This window comes from Lemur catta, chromosome 15 (genome assembly GCF_020740605.2).
Source record: "Lemur catta isolate mLemCat1 chromosome 15, mLemCat1.pri, whole genome shotgun sequence".
Lineage (NCBI taxonomy): Eukaryota > Metazoa > Chordata > Mammalia > Primates > Lemuridae > Lemur > Lemur catta.
In genome coordinates, this window is record NC_059142.1 from 37,360,928 (window position 1) to 37,380,417 (window position 19,490).

General features: G+C 38.2%; 1 protein-coding gene across 1 annotated transcript in view; it reads right to left on the reverse strand.

Annotated features, from left to right (window-relative positions):
* FBXL20 (F-box and leucine rich repeat protein 20) overlaps window positions 1-19,490 on the reverse strand; it is an 82,572-nt gene that overhangs the window by 37,329 nt on the left and 25,753 nt on the right. The window contains 1 exon segment of the mRNA XM_045526364.1: window positions 6,998-7,059. Coding sequence (XP_045382320.1) covers window positions 6,998-7,059 — 62 coding nt within the window.

The following is a 19,490-nucleotide window of genomic DNA, read 5'->3' on the forward strand; positions in this document are numbered from 1 at the left end:
TCTTCTCATTCTTCAGGTCCTGGTAAAAATGTTTTCTATCAGAGGTCTTTCTCTGACTTGCGCAAAAGATAGGATTCTACTCTCCATTGAGGTATTCTGTATCTCAAGGACCTGCTGGTTTCCATCATAGCAAATCACCATTCATAATTGTGCATTCACTTGATGTTGGTCTTTCTTCCCCACCATCAAACATATAGACTAGGGTTCTGTAAAGGCATGGGCCAGATCAGCCCTGTTCACCACACTCCCGACTAGCAAAGTACCTAACACAGGAAGGGCACTGAATAACTGTTTATTAAATATATGAATGAAACAAACTAGACCACTGACATGCTTTCTCTGGGTGGATGGTGATTTGAGACATAAAGTTTCAGAGCTGGTAGTGGGTAAAGGAGAATGACACAAAGAAACAGACTGAAAACAGTCAAGGTATAGTTACAATGAAGCACAACAATAGGGAATGACAAACTCAGGGTGTCAAAAATAATGGTAGGCTGGGCGCGGTGGCTCACGCCTGTAATCCTAGCACTCTGGGAGGCCGAGGCGGGTGGATTGTTCGAGGTCAGGAGTTTGAGACCAGCCTGAGCAAGAGTGAGACCCTGTCTCTACTAAAAATAGAAAGAAATTATCTGGCCAACTAAAAAAATATATATATAGAAAAAATTAGCCGGGCATGATGGCGCATGCCTGTAGTCCCAGCTACTCGGGAGGCTGAGGCAGAAGGATCGCTTAAGCCCAGGAGTTTGAGGTTGCTGTGAGCTAGGCTAAAGCCCCGGCACTCACTCTAGCCAGGGCAACAGAGTGAGACTCTGTCTCAACAAACAAAAAACGACAACAACAAAAAAATAATGGTATAACCTGACCATTAGAGCTGTTTTAAATCCTAAATTACCTTTCATTTTCCAAACTCCATTTTAGTGTCAGAGAGGCTTTGTTGTGTTGCCTCCTGGCTTCCTTATCTCCCCTGGGTATTGGTAAATCCAAAAGAGCTAAACCTAATAGCTCTTGCCCTTTCACGGCTTTAGTTAACTATGTATGTTCATCACTTCTAAATCACGTTGCCAAGCTTTAGACCTGCATATACAGGACAGTAGTACCCCCTTATCCATGGAGGATACATTCCAAGATCCACAGAGGATGCCAGAACCCATGGATAGTACTGAACCCTATATATACTATGTCGTTTCAATATGATAACCAAGATCATTACTAATTGACTAATGGGCTGACTAACGGGTGGGTGGCATATACAGTGTGGAAACCCTGGACAAAGGGATGATTTGTGTCCTGAAGTGGAAAGGCATGAGATTTCATCATAGGACTCAGAAAGATGTACAATTTAAAACTAGGAATGGTTTATTTCTGGAATTTTCCATTTAGTATTTTCTGACTGAGGTTGACCACAGCTCAAAGCCCAGAAAGTGAAACTGTGCATAAGGAGGGGGACTACCCGTACATCTGCCTTTTGACATTTCTACTTGGTTATCCACAACTACCAAAACTGAATTCATTTAAATTATTTTCCTCCCATTAAACGTGTTCTTTCTATTTTCTTTAGCTTAGTGAATGTTCCCACAGTCTACTCAGTAGAAAGCAAAAAACCTGGGCATCATTCTTGACTCCTTCCCAATACCCCCATTATGATAACACATCAAATCAATTAGCAAATATATTGACAATCCTATCACTTAAAATTTACCTTTAAATTGCACAATTGAGTGATTTTTTTCAGTATATTCACAACCATGAATGTGTATAACCATCACCATTATCTAATTCCAAAACATTTTCATCACCCTCAAAAGAATCCCTGTATCCATCAGCAGTAACTCTCCATACCCTCTTCACCCAACCCTTTGGGGCAACCACTGTCTCCATGGACTTGCCTATTCTGGACATTTCACATAAATGTAATAATATAGTAATGAAGCCCTTTGTGTCCAGCTTCTTTCAATTAGTATGATTTTAGGTACTTATCCATGTTGTAATACATGTACATGCTTCATGCCTTTTTATGTATGAATAATATTCAACTGTACACTTATACTGTATTTTATTTATCTATTCTTCAGTTGATGGACAACTGGGTTACCTTCTACTTTTTGACCATTATAAATAATGCTGCTACAAACATTCCAAGTTTTTTTGTGAATATATTTTCAAATCTCTTGGGTATAAGAGTAGAAATACTGGGTTAAGTTGTATTTCTTTTTCTTTTTTTTTTTTTTTTTTTGAGACACAGTCTCTGTCACCCAGACTGGAGTGCAGTGGTGCAATCATAGCTCACTATAACCTCGAACTCCTGGGCTCAAGTGATCCTTCTGCCTCAGGTTCTTGGGTAACTGGGACTACAAGTGTGAGCCACCAGGTCTGGCTAATTTATTTTTTGTAGAGAAGCGGGTAAGGGGGTGTCTTGCTAGTTGCACAGGCTGGTCTTGAACTCTTGGCTTCAAACAATCCTCCCACCTTGACCTCCCACTGCACCCAGCCTGTTATTATTTCTATATCTGGTTTTTGAGAAACTGTCAAGCTATTTTTTACACAGTGGCTGTACCAGTTTTTACACTCCAATCAGCAGTTTATGAAGGTTTTAAATTTTCAACATCCTTGACAATACTTTTCAATTCTAGCCATCTTAGGGAGTGGGAAGTGGTATCTCACTGTGGTTCTGATTGGCATTTCACTGATGGCTAATGATGTTGGGCATCTTTTCATGTGCTTATTGAAAGCAGTAGGCTTTTATTAAGGCTTTCACATTGTACTTCAGAAGGGAAGAAGGTTGAATTGGCAAAGATGTAAATAATTTGCATATATAGTAAATGTCTTGAAAACATGTATATTCTTCTTCCTCTTCCCTTCCCCTCCTGAAAGAGTATACATTAGGAGGGGTAGAGAAAGGTAGGCATCAATTCCAGGCCACAGTGGGGACAGAAGCTTGAGCAACATGTCAGAGTCCAAGCAGAGTGAGGAGAGCATCCTCGAGGAGGGTGGCCTAGCATGAGATACTGAGACACAAGAAGGGTGGGTGGGCAGCCTTGGGTAGGGTGTCAGAGCCTGAGCAGTGAAGAGGGTATCCCTATAGAGGAGAAACCCAGTGTGGGTTTTGGAATCCAAGTAGGATTTTTCTGTGCAAGAGGAGGGTGGCCTGGCATGAGGTGTCTGAACCCAATGAGTTGAACAAGGGATCCTGTGAGGGAGGGAGCAGCAGCACTGTGAAATTGGTTATAATAAGGGGGACTGAATAAATAACAAAAGACATTAACCATAACATAAGCCAGGTTTCTGCCACAGAAGGGAGTTACCAAACTGGGAAGGGAGAAAACTAGACTAAATGACACAGTGTTGGATTAGAATTGGGAATATTAGCAGGAAACACAGTTCTGGAGGCTGGGAGTCCAAATCAAAGCACCAGCAGATACAGTACCTGGTGAGAGTTTGCTCTGCTTCAAAGATGGTACGTTCTAGCTGTGTTACCTAATTACCTCCTAAACCCTGCTCCTCTTAATACTATTTGAATTAATGATTGGGTTTCAACAAATTAATATGAATTTTGGGGACTGCAAACACTGAGACGACAGCTTTTGGATGGCCACTTCTTAAAATTCAGTGGACTTTCTAACAGCATTACTCTTCTGGCCCCATTTTAATTTACTGCTTCTCATAATCAAATGTGTAACAACCGTGTCTGAAGAAAAAAAAAGAGTTAAATAGGGCCTAAGAAATGGCTGGTATGCATACTGAGTAACATGCACATTTGATCTTCCTTGCTTTGTTCTGGATAATTGAGAAGGCTAGAAAACTAAATGCTGGGTAAGAGTGATGTTGGTGTTCGTTTCTTTGATATAGAAAAATCTGCCAACTTGCATCTTAAAGTTGAGAGGTCACTTTTGACAGTTTTGGAATCTAATCACATCATTTTATGGTCTGTGAGTAAAAGGTAAAACCAATAGATTAAAATAATACATACCTAACATTTTTATACCATTTACTATGCGCCAAGCATTATGTTTTTGATTCACAGCTAGTAAATGACAAAACCCAGGTAGCTGGATTCCTAAATCCATGTTCTTAACTATTATGCATTTTTTCTTTCCTTTTTTTTTAGAGTCAGGTCTCTCTCTGTGGCCCACGCTGAAGAACAGTGGCATGATCATAGCTCATTGCAGCCTCGAACTCCTGAGAGCTCTACGGACCCTCCCACCTCAGCCTCCTGAGTAGCTGGACTATAGGTGTGTGCCACCATGCCCGGCTATTTTTTTTAAACTCTCTGTAGAGATCAGATCAGTTATGTTGCCCAGGCTGGTCTCAAACCCCTGGCCTCAAGCCATCCTTCCACTTTGGCCTCCCAAAGTTCTGGGATTATGGGAACAAGCCACCATACCTGGCCCTATTATGTTTTTCAAAGAAAGGAAAACACACATACAAATATTTCTCCACCCTGAACTTCTAGCATTTAAACTGAAGGAAAACTACTAGAAATCATCAACGTTGTGTGCTTCTCTGGAAAGCATAAGAGACACTATATATGTGGAAGAAATTAACGTAGAAGGCCTGAGAATGCTATCTTCAGAAAGGCCTGCTTGCAAGGTTAGCATTTGGTTGGCATCTAAGAACTTGGGTTTAGGGAGAGTTCCTCCTATGCCCTGCTGAGTTTCTCTGGTGGACAACATTTCACATGTGCCATCATAACGTGCTGCTGTAAGAATTCAGTCCATCCTGTGATTCCCCGGGGAGAGGACTTTGGAAACTTGTGCCTGTTTCCTCTGGACTTCACCCATGCACCTTTTCCCTTTGCTAATAATAAATCCTTTCCTATAATACATCATAGTTGTGAGTATGACTGTATGTTGAGTCCTCAATGTAAATCACCAAACCTGGGGGTGTGTCTCGAAGACCCCAACAACACAGCATGATTCTATGCTACAAAGAAAAAATCCCAGCTTTTCCATTCTTTGTATTTAAGTTCATAAAGTTCATCTGTCCACTTACACATACATATGATGTATTACATCACACTTATGACCCAATAACACCAAGAGCTGAAAAAAATAATGAAAAATTTTCATATTCTTATAAATAATAACAATCCTCATTCTGAAACCTCATTTAGTTTTATAGCTAAAAGGGAATATGTGGGCTCAAGAAGTCTTATTACTTCTCATCATTTTTATAGTTATCAGTATTATCCTCAGATGGAGTCTCTGAGAAACAAGTGACTTCACAATAGCTCTTAGAAAACACACAGTCTTTGTTTTATAAACATTGACATTCAATTTTCAAGTGGTATCCCTAAATAAATGCATATGGTCCTGCTCTGAATTCGAGTACTGTCAATTCGGCTAACTGAATGTCATATTATGAGAACAGTAGATTCCAGCTTGCTAAACATTAATAATAAACTTTGTTTCAAAAAGGAAAAAAGGAAAATCAATAAATAAGTTAAAGATGAGAGGAAACAAGAACACTTGCTTAATTCATTATAACTTGGCCACAAGGCTTGCATATACAAAGAAATAGTATGGTCCTAACAATATAATTCTTATTATAGGCTAATATATGCTGGATAGAATGATGTAATATGTAACTTAGAAGTCTAACCAAATCAACCTAGCACTCTGGGGGGCCGACGCGGGAGGATCCCTTGAGGTCAGTTGGAGACCAGCCTGAACAAGAGTCAGGCCTCCATCTCTACCAAAATAGAAACAAATTAGCCAGGTGTGGTGGTGTGCACACCTATAGTCCCAGCTACTCAGGAGGCTGAGGCAGGAGGATCACTTCAGCCCAGGAGCTGGAGGTTGCAATGAGCTACGCTGATGCCACAGCACTCTACCCAGGGCAACAGAGTGAGACTCTGTCTCAAAAACAATAAATAAATAAAAATTTAAAAAATAGACCATTTGATTTGGTTAGTTGTTTTTTTTGTTTGTTTGTTTTTTCTGAGAGTCTCACAGACTCTTGAGGGCAATGACATCACTTTAAATTTCAAATGCTCCAGACTGAATTTATTATTTACACTGACCAATTGTTATCTATCTAGTATCATGCCAAAGATATCAACAAAGTCTCTCTCCTATTTGACTTTAATGTTTTAAACAAAGTTTAAACCAACTGTTTTATACACTTAAGCCATTGTTTTACATACTTAAATGCATTCATAAGTAGTATGTTTTTTGGTGTCATATCAGTTTCATTCCTTCCAAGGATATCAATTTCACTTGGTCTCTCATCGAGGAAGGGACTTGCTTTCCTACATTAAGTTCAGAATTGTTTGCTTGGAACTCAAGCTCATTTCCCCATAGAAATCATAAGTGGTTGTTAGTTCCCTGCTTAGCTTAAAAAGGAGCCAATTTAAGCTATAATGCACAAAAGGGTCAGTTCCAGCCGGGCATGGTGACTCATGCCTGTAATCCTAGCACTATGGGAGGCCAAGGTGGGAGGATAGCTCAAGGTCAGGAGTTTGAGACCAGCCTGACCAAGAGGGAGACCCCATCTCTACAAAAATAGAAAACTTAGCTAGTGTGTGGTGGTACACTCCTGTAGTCCCAGCTACTCAAGAGGCTAAGGTAGGAGGATCGCTGGACCCCAGGAGTTTGAGGTTGCATTGAGCTACAATGACCCCATTGTACTCTACCCACGGTGACAGAGTTGAGACTCTGTTTAAAAAAAACAAACAAAAAAACAAAAAAAACATGACACTACCTCTTTCACAGAATATACAAGAATAGGGCAAAGGGAAAACGAATAAACAAAAACAAAATTATATATAGGTATGAGCTGGAAAGAAAAAAATTATGACTAAATTAAACTTTCAAATATTCTGATTCACATCCAGAAAACGTAGAGCAAGATTATTTTTTAAAAGAATCAATAAATTTAAAAATTCAGATAACAGATACTATAAAGAAAATTGGCAAAAAGGTTAAAATTTTTTAAATAGGCAAATATTACATACACAACCCCCCCCCCACACACACATAAAATTAGCATTCAGACTTACCGTAATAGGAGCTCTTTGGGAAGTTTTTTATTGATTACAGCTTCATCGCTATTTGAGAACATCTGCAAAAACAAAATCATATGTCAAGTGTTACTCAACAGTTTTCTCTTAAGAAAAAGGTAAAAAAGGATAGTGGGTGTTATAAACCAAAGTCATATTTTTAGAGACTCTTTAGGTTGAAAAAGATCTTTGAGGTTTTTAATTCATTCCGTATCTTCAGAGAAAAAGACTTAATAGCAGTCAGAAGATGACATTATGTGTCAGATACTGTTTTAAGTGTTTCACGTATTAATATTTTTAATCCTCATATTATCCCTATCATCTTCACTTTTATACATAAGGCAACTGAGTTACAAAAAGCTTACTCAAGGTGACACCACTATGGAGTGACTATTTTAAAATGCCATTAGGATTAGGTGACTCCCCAAACCTGGCCCACATTTACTTGTTCAAGGAGGTGTTCAGGAATCTGGTATAGGGAACATTCTCTTTCGTGCTTTATATATCATGCAGAAAACCAATAATGCTTCATAACCACCACCATATCATTCTTGATGCCTTGAAGTAATCATTTAACAAATTAATCAAATTACTCACAATGGATACTTTGAAACAGAGCCACCACTTCTTCCACAAAGGAGATCATGACTGTAAACTTGCCTAGTAAGCTATGTGAAGGAAAACAAATATCCATACCCAATAAAGAGCACAATAAAAACAACAAATACACATGTCACTGAAAATGAGAGAAGTATGCTCAGTTCCAGCTATTAAGTATTGCAGAAATTCTTCTTGACTTCATGCAATGATCATTGCTGAATAGCCTTTAAATATCAGGTACTTTTCTAGGCAATGGGATTAAAAAAAAAAATAAGACATCTCTGTCCTTAAGGAGCCCTTACTCTACAATGAAGAAGACAGAAATAAGCAAATAATTTACTCATTATTAGAGACAGATGACAAGAGGTATATGACAACAAAGGATGTAACTAAATTCTGCCTGCAGGTATATCTAATTTGGGACTTAAATGAAGGCCAGAAATTAAATAGGAAAAAGGGGGGGGGGACATAATATGTACAAAATAAGAGATTCATACATGAAGGTCCTGGTATTTCATGGATATTCAAAGTAGAAGAGGGGAAGCAGAAGGGGCAAGGGAGCAGTGGACAGAATGTATTCCCCCTCAATCTCAGACATCAAAGGGTAATTATAACAATAAATAAAAATAATAACCTATCTTCCAGCTAAATAGAAAGTTCTTACGGGCAGGGAACATGCCTGTCCTGTTTGCCATATTTCTAGGATTGAGCACAGAGTCTAATATATGATAGCAACTTAAATTTAATGACCAAATTGTCTTTTGGGTTTGTTTGTTTTTTGAGACAGGGTCTCGCCCTGTCATCCAGGCTGAAGTGCAGTGGCACCATCATAGTTTACTGCAGCCTCAAACTCCTGGGCTCAAGTGATCCTTCCACCTTGCCTCCCAAAGCACTGGGATTACAGGCATGAGAGACCATGCTTGGTCTAAATTATTAAATGGATGGTTGGGCTAGATCACAAAGGAAACTTGTATACTAAGCTAGAAATCTGAAACAACTCCCTAGGGAACAAATTAGACCAAATTCTAAAAAACCTAAAAGTATTAAACTCTGCACTGGTAGCAAAGAAATAAATGTGGAATCCACTGAAATCATAGTCTAAGTAAAAGATGATGCAAGCCTCTGTAAGATTACAGGGATGGTGGGAATAAAGAAAAGAAACTGGAGTCAAGAAGGATTTTTAAAGTAATATTTGGTGACAGAAAGTTGGATCATTTAGCAAGGTTCAGTATAACAGTTAGACTATAGAACTAATGCTGTTGATTGAGAATTACAATTTTTTAGAAAAGTATCTTATACCAAGGAATAACCTGCTTCTCTCTGTAACATTTACCCATTAGTGGAAGCTATGTAAAAACAAAAAATCTAATCTCTCCTCTACAAGGCAATCTTTCAAAAGAAACCATCACATTTCCTCCTAAACAAGCTAAGGTTCTTCTAATGTTGTCAAATAACATGGTTTAAGACATTGTACCATTATGGTCATTCTTCTCTGCAGGTAATACATGAAGTTGTATTTAGAAAGCTAAATAATCAAAGATTCATGATATAAATTAAATAACATCTTGGAAAGATAACTAAAGTATTAAAGATTATGACCTAGGAGACTTTTCAGATTTGGATAGCTAACAACACACATCTTAAGCTCGAGATCTCTGGGGAAAAAACAAAGTCTGCAAATGCAAAATAATGCAGGTCCAGCATCCTTAACCTAAAAATCCAAAATGCAAAATGTTCCACACCTAACTTCATGTGGCAAATCACAGTCAAAACGCAGTCAAAGTTTTGTTTCATGCACAAAATTAAAAATATTATATAAAATTACTTCAAGCTATGTGTATAAGGTGTATATGAAACATAAACATTTTCTGTGTTTAGACCTGAGTCCTGTCCCCCTACCTCATTATGCATATGCAAATATTCCAAAATCTGAAAAACCCGAAATGTGAAATATTTTTGGTCCCAAGCATTTTAGATAAGGGATACTCAAACTGTATCACCAAACACCTAATCTGCTAGGACTATGCCCAACTCAAACCCACAAAGAGAAAAACACACTCATTTTTATATTAGAAATGCTAAGCTCTTTGTCTTGTACATTCAAAGTATTTTACTAAATGCCGCATATCTCACCTAATAATACACTTTGCTTCCTTGAATTTACACAGTAATCAAAAATTTAAAAAAATTGCTACATGTTGTTCACATGACTTCTACATCTCCATATATAAAACAAAGAAACTCTGTCTCAAAAAAAAAAAATCACAGCAGCTAATTTTGTCCCTTGCTTTGGTCTATGTTCTGTATTTTAACAAGACCTCCAGGTGATACTAATGTACTGTAAAGTTTGAGAACCCATGGACTAAGATAAAGTAGATTGAGGATCTCAGGATGTAAGAAATTATAGTTCTAACACATAATCAGAATATTTTATTATCATTTGAAGTGACACAGCAATGGAGTTTGGAAAATAATCCCAGTTTAGTGTGCTCATTGACACATACACACACACACACACACACGCAAAAAAAGAAAATAATCCCAGAGATAGACACAATAACACTAGATGTTTTCTAGGAAACCCAAACAGCTTCTGCTCCTGCTCACGCTATTATGTGTAAAACAAGTATTTCAGAAGCATCAGAATATGTCTGTTTTAGATATTTTACTATTTTAGCTGAATCTAAACTCTAGGTTTCTCATGCAAAAACATAAAGGGTGCCAAAACAATTTAGATCAAGGCTATAAGGAATCACAACAAATTTGTGAAGGATTTTATATACAATAGTTGTAGAAATAACTACTCTTCAAACTTTAGACATCCTTAGCTAATCTGATTTTGTACTGACACAGGATCTATCATGATGTATTTTTATAATCTATCTACAAACAATTACAAGGAGTGGTCAGGGGAAAAACATGGGAGCAACTAGATTGTTTTCTCCTTATTATTCAAAGAAAGGCAATGTCACCTAAACAAGCAAGCAGACACTGCAATAGCCACATCTTCTAGGAGGAGAACTTTCTTAAATATTCAGGTTTTTAAAAAGCTAAGCGATTTGGTTTATATACATTAGCACAGATTTTTAATTTGTATAAAATTGCAATTATTTTTCTATAAATAACATATCTGAGGAACATATAATAACTTTGAAACCCCTTGTCCCAAATTGGAATTAAATCATCTAATAGCCTTCCTGAATATTAAGCAGCTTTGTTTTTTACTATTACTTTAGCCTTTCCAATCATTTTTTAAATCTCAGTTTGGCACATTTTAGGGATTAGTTTACTAACAGAATGATTTTAATTTAAATGTTTAGGACATAAACAAGACCCAAGAAATCATTTCAAGAGGCTTTAAAGCCAGAATCTGGGTAGAAAAGGGCAAATAGGTTGAACAAAGAAAATATGAAGGAGGCCGAGTGCAGTGGCTCACGCCAGTAATCCCAGCATGGTGGGAGGATCACTTGAGGTCAGGAATTCAAGAGCAGCCTAGGTAACACAGTGAGACCCTGTGTTGAAAAGAGAAGAGAAGAGGAGAGGAGTGGAGAGGAGAGGAGAGGAGGGGAGGAGAGGAGAGAAAGAAAGGAAGGAAGGAAGAAGGAAAAGAAAGAAGGAAAAATTAGCCCTGTCGGGCGTAGTGACACACACCTATAGTTCTAGCTACTCGGGAGGCTGAGGCAGGAGGATCCCTTGAGCCCAAGAATTTGAGGTCGCAGTGAGCTTTGATTATGCCATAGCACTCCAGCCAGGGAGAGAAAGTAGAACTTTGGCCAAAAAAAGAAAAAGAAAACAGAAAAGAGCCAGGTACAGCAGTGTGCACCTGTAATCCCAGCTACTCGGGAGAATGAAGCGGGTGAACCGCTTGGGCCCAGTTCTATTCTAGCCTGGGCAATACAGTGAGACCCTTCCTCTAAAAAATTAAAAAAAAATAAAGAAAATTAAACACCCCTCTAAACCTAGCACTCTAGGAGGCCGAGGTGGTAGGATTGCTTAAGCTCAGGAGTTGGAGACCAGCCTGAGCAAGAGCAAGAGCAAGAGCAAGACCCCATCTCTACTAAAAGTAGAAAGAAAGTAGCCAGAAAACTAAAAATAGAAAAAATTAGCCGGGTGTGGTGGCACATGCCTGCAGTCCCAGCTACTCAGGAGGCTGAGGCAGGAGAATCGCTTGAGCCGAGGAGCCTGAGGTTGCTGTGAGCTAGGCTTACGCCATGGCACTCTTAGCCCCGACAACAGAGTAAGACTCTGTCTCAAAAAAAAAAAAAGAGGGGGGGGGCTGGGTATGGTGGCTCATGCCTGTAATCCTTGCACTCTGGGAGGCCGAAGTGGGAGGATCCCTTCAGCTCAGGAGTTCAAGACCAGCCTGAGCAACAGCGAGACCCCATCTCTATTTAATTAAAAAAAAAAAATTAAAAAATTAAAAAAAAAGAAAAAACCAAAAAAAAAAAAAAAAGAAAGAAAGAAAAAGAAAAAGGAAAAAATAGGAAGAAATACATACTTGCTCAATAGTGCCCCTGCTGCTTAAAGTTACCAAGTCTTACACAGGAAATTAAAAGATCTGACATATATTCAAGCTTTATAGATAATTCCCAATTTTTGGATGGCACATGCTGCGTGGAAAGACTATTTCCCTTGCAGCTAGATATGCTCCAGTAACTCCTTGCCAATGGGATGTAAGAAAAGTGATGCGAGCAATTTTATGAAAGTCCTTAAAGACAGAGGGTATGCCCCTTCTTTCCTCCTTCCTCAATTCTACTGCTTAGAATGAGGTTAGGATGACTAGAACTCCCTCTTGTAACATGAAATTGAAGGCCGTACCTTTTTAAAGACAAAGCAGAAAACTAGAAAAAGTCTGCAATGACCATACAGATACCATGCCAGCTAAAAACTCTCGACGTTTGGATTTTATATGAGAGAAAATAAACTTCTATTACATTTAAGTCACTTTTAATTTGGGTCTCTGACATATGCAGCTAAACCAATACACACAAGTTCCCCTTATCAGCAGTTTCACTTTCCATGGTTTCAGTTACCTGTAGTCAAACACAGTACAAAAACAGTGAGTAAAATACAATAAGATATTTTGAGAGAGATACCACATTCACATAACTACTTTTATTACAGCATAGTATTATAATTGTTTTATTTTATTATTAGTTATTAATCTCTTATTGTGCCTAATTTATAAATTATACTTTGTCAAGGTATGTATGTATAGGAAAAAACATAACATACAGGGTTTGGTACTACCCTCAGTTTCAGGCATCCACTGGGGGTCTTGGAATAGATTCCCCTCGAGTAAGCAGGGATGGATTACTGCACTATATTCTGATTTTAAAAGATACCTTTTGTTTTGCGAGATGAAAAGTTCTGAGGACTTGTAAAACATTGTGAATGTACTTAACACTACTGAACTATATGTAAACTTAAAAACAGTTGAGACATTAAATTTTATGTTACATGTATTTAACAAAAATTTTAAAAGTACAAGTGTTTTCATATTTCAGGATCTGTGAAATTAGTACGTATCTTACAATTAAAATCAGAAACATCTGTGTATAAAATAATGTATTCTGTAATTCATGGTGTCTTTGATTTAGTGATACATAGTAAAGTATAACCAATAGGAGGAAAACAGAAATAATATAGAACCTAACGACCATTTCCTTCTCAAACAGGCTCTTGCTCTTTTGTTCATGCTCTTTCTAGAGTACCTGTGCAACCAAATCTGTCTGTCAACAGAAACAAATTAATGCCCATTGTACATATTACCTACTCCATGAAGCTTTCCCGAATCTCATTAAGTAGATGTGACTGTTCCTTCTGTGAAATCCCAAAGCAGCCCCAAAGCTCAGAAGACCAGTTTGGGGCTGGTATAGTGTCCTTTATATCAGACTGTAAGCTCTGAGAAGAAAGGGACCCTGTCTGTTTAGTTCACTACAATACTGTCAGCAACCAGCACAGTGTCTAGAAATTGCTGAATCAATGAATGTTATTTAAACTTTAGGGATCTGGAAGTACTCTAATCCCTCTTTTTCACTGTAAATTCCCAGCAGCTCTCTATGGCTTTTTCACTTTGTATCACTATAACAGAGTGCCTTGCAAAAAATGCAGTAATTAATAAATTGAATATTACCCATTTAGCAAATACGATGTAAATGATATCAGCACAGCAACAGAGAGATTGAATCACACTACAACAAAAAACATAAAGTATTTGAAGAAACCAAACTTTGGAGACACAGTTTATGGCCCATTTATTTCAAGCAATGTTTGCCACATTAAATTTCTTGATTAATACCATTGTCATGAGGCTTAAAAAAAATAAACTTCTTACTTGAAAAAAATTTGTTTAAATTTCTTGCTCCAAAGGCCAAAGAACCAGGAGCTTTGATGTCCAAGGGCAGGAGAAAAAGAATGTCTCAGCTCAAGCAGAGAGACAATTCTTCCTTCCTCCAACTTTTCCTTCTGTTTAGGCCCTCAACTGACTGAAGGTGCTTGCCCTTCTTTACTTAGAATACTTTGATTGAAATGCTAAACTAGACACATGCAGAAATAATGTTTTATTAGCTATCTGGGCATCCCTTAGCCTCCTCAAGTTAGCATATAAAATATATGCCAAAATGATGCCATATAAAACATCACAAATAGTTTTGAATGATACAGAATTCTTTTAAAAATTATTTATTTATTCAGAGACAAGGTCTCACTCTGTTCACCCAGGCTGGAGTGCAGTGGCCTGATAATAGCTCACTGTAACCCTGAACTCCTGGGCTCAAGCAATCTTCCTGCCTCAGCCTCCCAAGTAGCTGGAACTATAGGCTCATGCCACAGCTAATTTTTAAAACACTTGGGGTCTCGCTATGTTCCCCCGGGCTGGTCTTTTGAGTTCCTGTTCTCAAGCAATCCTCCAGCCTTCGCCTCCCAAAGCGCTGGGATTACATGCGTGAGCCACTGTGCCCAGCCTAAAACTATCTTTTGATAGGAAATTCACAAAACAAACAATTTTCAAGCATATAATACAGTGACGCTTATCACATTCACAATGTTGTGCAACCACCATCTGTCTCTCTAGTCTCAACACTTTCTCACCCCCCTCAACACCCTATAGCTAGTAAGTAATCATTACTGAAGCCTACTGTCCTCATGCCCCCAAGCCAACCACTAATCTGCTTTTTGCCTATGGATTTCTCTATTCTGGATATGCCATATAAATGGAATCATTCAATATCTGACTTTTTTATGTCTGGCTTATTTTACTTTTTATAATGTTTTTGAGGTTCGTCCACATTTTACCATGTCTCAGTACTTCGTTCCTTTTCGTGGTTGAATAATATTCCACACACAAATTTTTATTTTATTTTATTTTTTTATTTTTATTTTTTTTTTATTTTTTTTTTTTTTGAGACAGAGTGTCACTTTGTTGCCCGGGCTAGAGTGAGTGCCGTGGCATCAGCCTAGCTCACAGCAACCTCAGACTCCTGGGCTTAAGCGATCCTACTGCCTCAGCCTCCCTAGTAGCTGGGACTACAGGCATGAGCCACCATGCCCGGCTAATTTTTTTGTATATATATTTTTAGTTGGCCAGATAATTTCTTTCTATTTTTAGTAGAGACGGGGTCTCACTCTTGCTCAGGCTGGTCTCGAACTCCTGACCTCGAGCGATCCACCTGCCTCGGCCTCCCAGAGCTAGGATTACAGGCGTGAGCCACCGCGCCCGGCCTATTTTATTTTTTAATACAATCATCTGTCAATGGACACAGGTGGTTTCAATCTTCTGGCTATTGTGAATGCTGCTGCTGTGAACATTCATATACAAGTATTTATATGAATACTTGTTTTTAATTCTTTTGGTATAGATCTAGGAGTAGAATTACTGGGTTGTATGGTATTTCCATTAACTACTTATGGAACTGCCAAACTGTTTTCCATAGTGGCTTCATCATTCTATTACATAGTCCCACCAGCAATGTACAAGGGCTCAAATTTTCCCATATCCTCGCCAACACTTGTTATTTTCTGCCTTTTCTTTTTTGTTGTTGAATTACTCCCATACTAGTGTTGTAAAGTGGTATCTCATTGTGGCTTTGATTTGCATTTCCCTAATGCTTGCTGATGTTTCATGTGCTAGCTGGCCATCTGTATATCTTTTTTAGAGAAATGTCTATTTAGATCCTTTACTCTTTTAAAAATTGGGTTGTTTGATTTTTGTTGTTGACTTGTGAGAGTTCTTTATTATTTCCTAGATGTTAGACCCTTATTAGATATATGATATACAAATAATTTCTCCAAGCTTTTAGATTGTCTTTTCACTTTCTTCAGGGTTGATACATGGATATAGGATTCTTGATTAACAGGTTTTTCTTTCAGCATTCTGAATGTCATACAACTGCTTTCTGGCTTACATTGTTTATGATAAAAAGTCAGCTATTAATCACATCGCTCTTCCCCTCTTCCACTGTATGTCATGAATTGTTTTTGTGTTGCCTCCCAGGTTTTCTCTTTGGATCTGGATTTAAACAATTTGATAACAAGGTATCCAGATGTGGATCTCTTTATGTTTATCTGACTTAGAGATCATTAAGATTTTTGAGGCCGGATGCTGTGGCTCACGCCTTTAATCCTAGCACTCTGGGAGGCCGAGGAGGGAAAACTGCTCGAACTCAAGAGTTCAAGACCAGCCTGAGCAGGAGCGAGACCCCATCTCTATTAAAAAGATAGAAAGAAATTATATGGACATCTAAAAATATACATATAGAAAAAATTAGCTCGGCATGGTGGTACGTGCCTGTAGTCCCAGCTACTCGGGAGGCTGAGGCAGGATTGCTTGAGCCCAGGAAGTTTGAGATTTCTGTGAGCTAGGCTGACGCCATGGCACTGTAGCCGGGACAACAGAGTGAGACTCTTTTCTCAAAATAAAAGAAAGAAATCTTTATCCCCTAAGTACAATACCATAGCCCCTCTTAGAAAGTTTCTATTGATTGCTTTTTTCCTCCTGACTATGAGTCACACTTTACTATTTATTTGCATGTCTCATCATTTTTTGTTGAAAATTGGACAATTTAGATAATATAACAACTCTGTATTCTGACTCCTCCCACTCTGAGATTACTGCTAATGTTTTTTGTCTTTATGTTTAGCCACTTGCCGGGGCTAATTCTGTAGAGTCTGCCTTCAATGTAGTGTACATCTAATAATCTATTTTTTATTATAGTTGTTACTGTTGTTCTTGGGATTTTTTTTAATTTTAGGGTTTTTTCCCCCTTTTTTGGCTTTTACTTCTGGCATGCTGTGCTTGTTCTTGTCTTTAATTTTAATCCCAGCAACTGCCCCTTGGTCAACATTGCTCAGTAGTCAGCCAATAATTGACCAAAGGTTGTACTCAAACATCTAGAGCCAGTAAAGCTGCTATTCTTTGCCATGGAGTGTGGGCTAGGAATCCACCAAAGTTCTAGCAGTTTCTAATGTCTCTTCTTTGCATGCATGAAGTCTTACATTCAGTTAGACAGCTAGAGCCCCCTCCAGTTTATCCTAAGTGTGTTCAAGCCTTCCTGACCACCAAGGATATATGGATATCAAAGTCCACTACTGGTTGTCTCATTCCCCGTATCTCACCATTAAATTTCTATCTATTCAGCTGGTCTGATGCTTTCCCCAACCACAATAACAACCACATGCTAGCTGTCACACTGGCCTTCCCCATTTGTTTGCTATGGAGATCACTACTGTTTCCAACAATGTCCAGTGGTATGGAGTTTTTGTGCACTCTGCTTCAAATCAAGTGAAAGCCCTTCAGCAGCACAGCTACTGGTTTTCATGGCTTTATCTACCTTGGGGGCAAGGATAATGGGAGCAACTCTAAGCAAAACACCAGAGACTCCCACTTTCTTACCAGAGAACCAATACTTTCTGTTCCATGAACGTTTCCATTTTCACAGCCTGAAATAGTTATTTTTGACAATTTTGTCCACTTTTATCCTTGTTCTTTGGAGAAAGAATTTGATTCCTTGGCCCCTTTTATCACCAGTAGTAGACTGGGGGTTAGGTTTAAAACTCTTAGTATAGACATTATGAACAGAATGAAAAGGCAACCTACAGAAAAGGAGAAAATATTTGCAAATTACATATCTAATAAAGGGTTAATATCCAGAGTACATAAAGAAATCCTACAAACTCAAAAACAAACAACCCTCTAAAAAATGGGCAAAGGACTTGAATAGATATTTCTCCAAAGAACATATACAAGGAGCCAGATAAGCACACAAAGATGCTCAACATCACTAACAATTAGAAAAATGTGCAAATCCAAACTGCAATGAGATACCACTTCACATGCATTAGGAAGGCTATAGGCCAGGCACGTTGGCTCACGCCTGTAATCCTAGCAGTCTGTGAGACCAAGGCGGGAGGATTGCTTGAGACCAGGAGTCCAAGACCAGCCTTAGCAAGAGCCCCGAGACCCCACCCCGTATCTACTAAAAACAGAAAAATTAGCCAGGTGTGGTGGTGCCCACCTGTAGTCCCCAGCTACTCGGGAGGCTGAGGCAGGAGGATGGCCGCAGCCCAGGCGTTGGAGGTTGCAGTGAGCTACGATGACACCACTGCCCTCTACCCAGAGTGACAAAGCAAGACCATGTATCCAAAAAAAAAAAAAAAAAAAGGCAGGCTATAGTTAATGGGAAAAAAAAAAAACCCACATAAAATAACAAGCATTAGCTAGGATGTGGAAAAATTAGAAACCCAGGACATTGCTGGTGGGAATGTAAAATGGTGTGGCTGATAAGGAAATGGTATGGAAGTATAGCAGTTCCTTAAAAAATTAAACAGAATTATCATATGATCAAACAATTCCTCTTCTGGGTATATACCCAAAAGAATAAATTGAAAGCAGGTACTTAAGCAGGTATTTATACAGTCATGTTCATAGCAGCATTATTTACAATAGCCAAAAGGTAGAAGTAACCCGTGTCCATCTACAAATGAATGAATGAACAAAATGTGCTTTTTACATATAATGGAACATTATTTGGTAGTAAAAAAGAATTATTACATATAAAATTCAATTATTTTAATATATAAATATTTAAAACTTTTCATAATTTTATAATTATACATTATATAATAGAATATATAAACTTATAAATTATATAAAATACATGAATATTAAATATTTTAATATTTAGTATTAAAAGTTGATATATGGATAAGCCTTGAAGACATTATGCTAAGTAAAATATGCCAATCACAAAGGTACCACTTATATAAAGTACGCAGAGTAGTCAAATTCATAGATAAATAAAGGATATTGGTGGTTGGCAGGGGTTAGGAGGGGAAATGCGGAGTTGTTATTCAATGCTGACAAGAGTTTCAGTTTGAAAAAATGAAAGTTTCTGAAAAAAGTTCTGGAGACAGATGGTAGTGATGGGCTACATTACAATGTGAATGTACTTAATGCTACTGAACTCTACACTTAAAATTGGTTAAAATGGTTAAGTTTTGTCATATATATTTTACCATCATAAAAAACAATTTAAAAACTTAGATTTCAGGCCAGGCACAGTGGCTCACGCCTGTAATCCTAGCACTCTGGGAGGCTGAGGCGGGAGGATCGCTCAAGGTCAGGAGTTCAAGACCAGCCTGAGCAAGAGCAAGATCCCATCTCTACTAAAAAATAGAAGGAAATTAACTGGACAACTAAAAACATATAGAAAAAAAATTAGCCAGGCATGGTGGCACATTCTGGTAGTTCCAGCGACTCGGGAGGCTGAGGCAGTAGGATTGCTTGAGCCCAAGAGTTTGAGGTTGCTGTGAGCTAGGCTGACACCATGGCACTCTAGCCTGGGCAACAGAGTGAGACTCTGTCTCAAAAAAAAAAACCCAACTTAGATTTCAA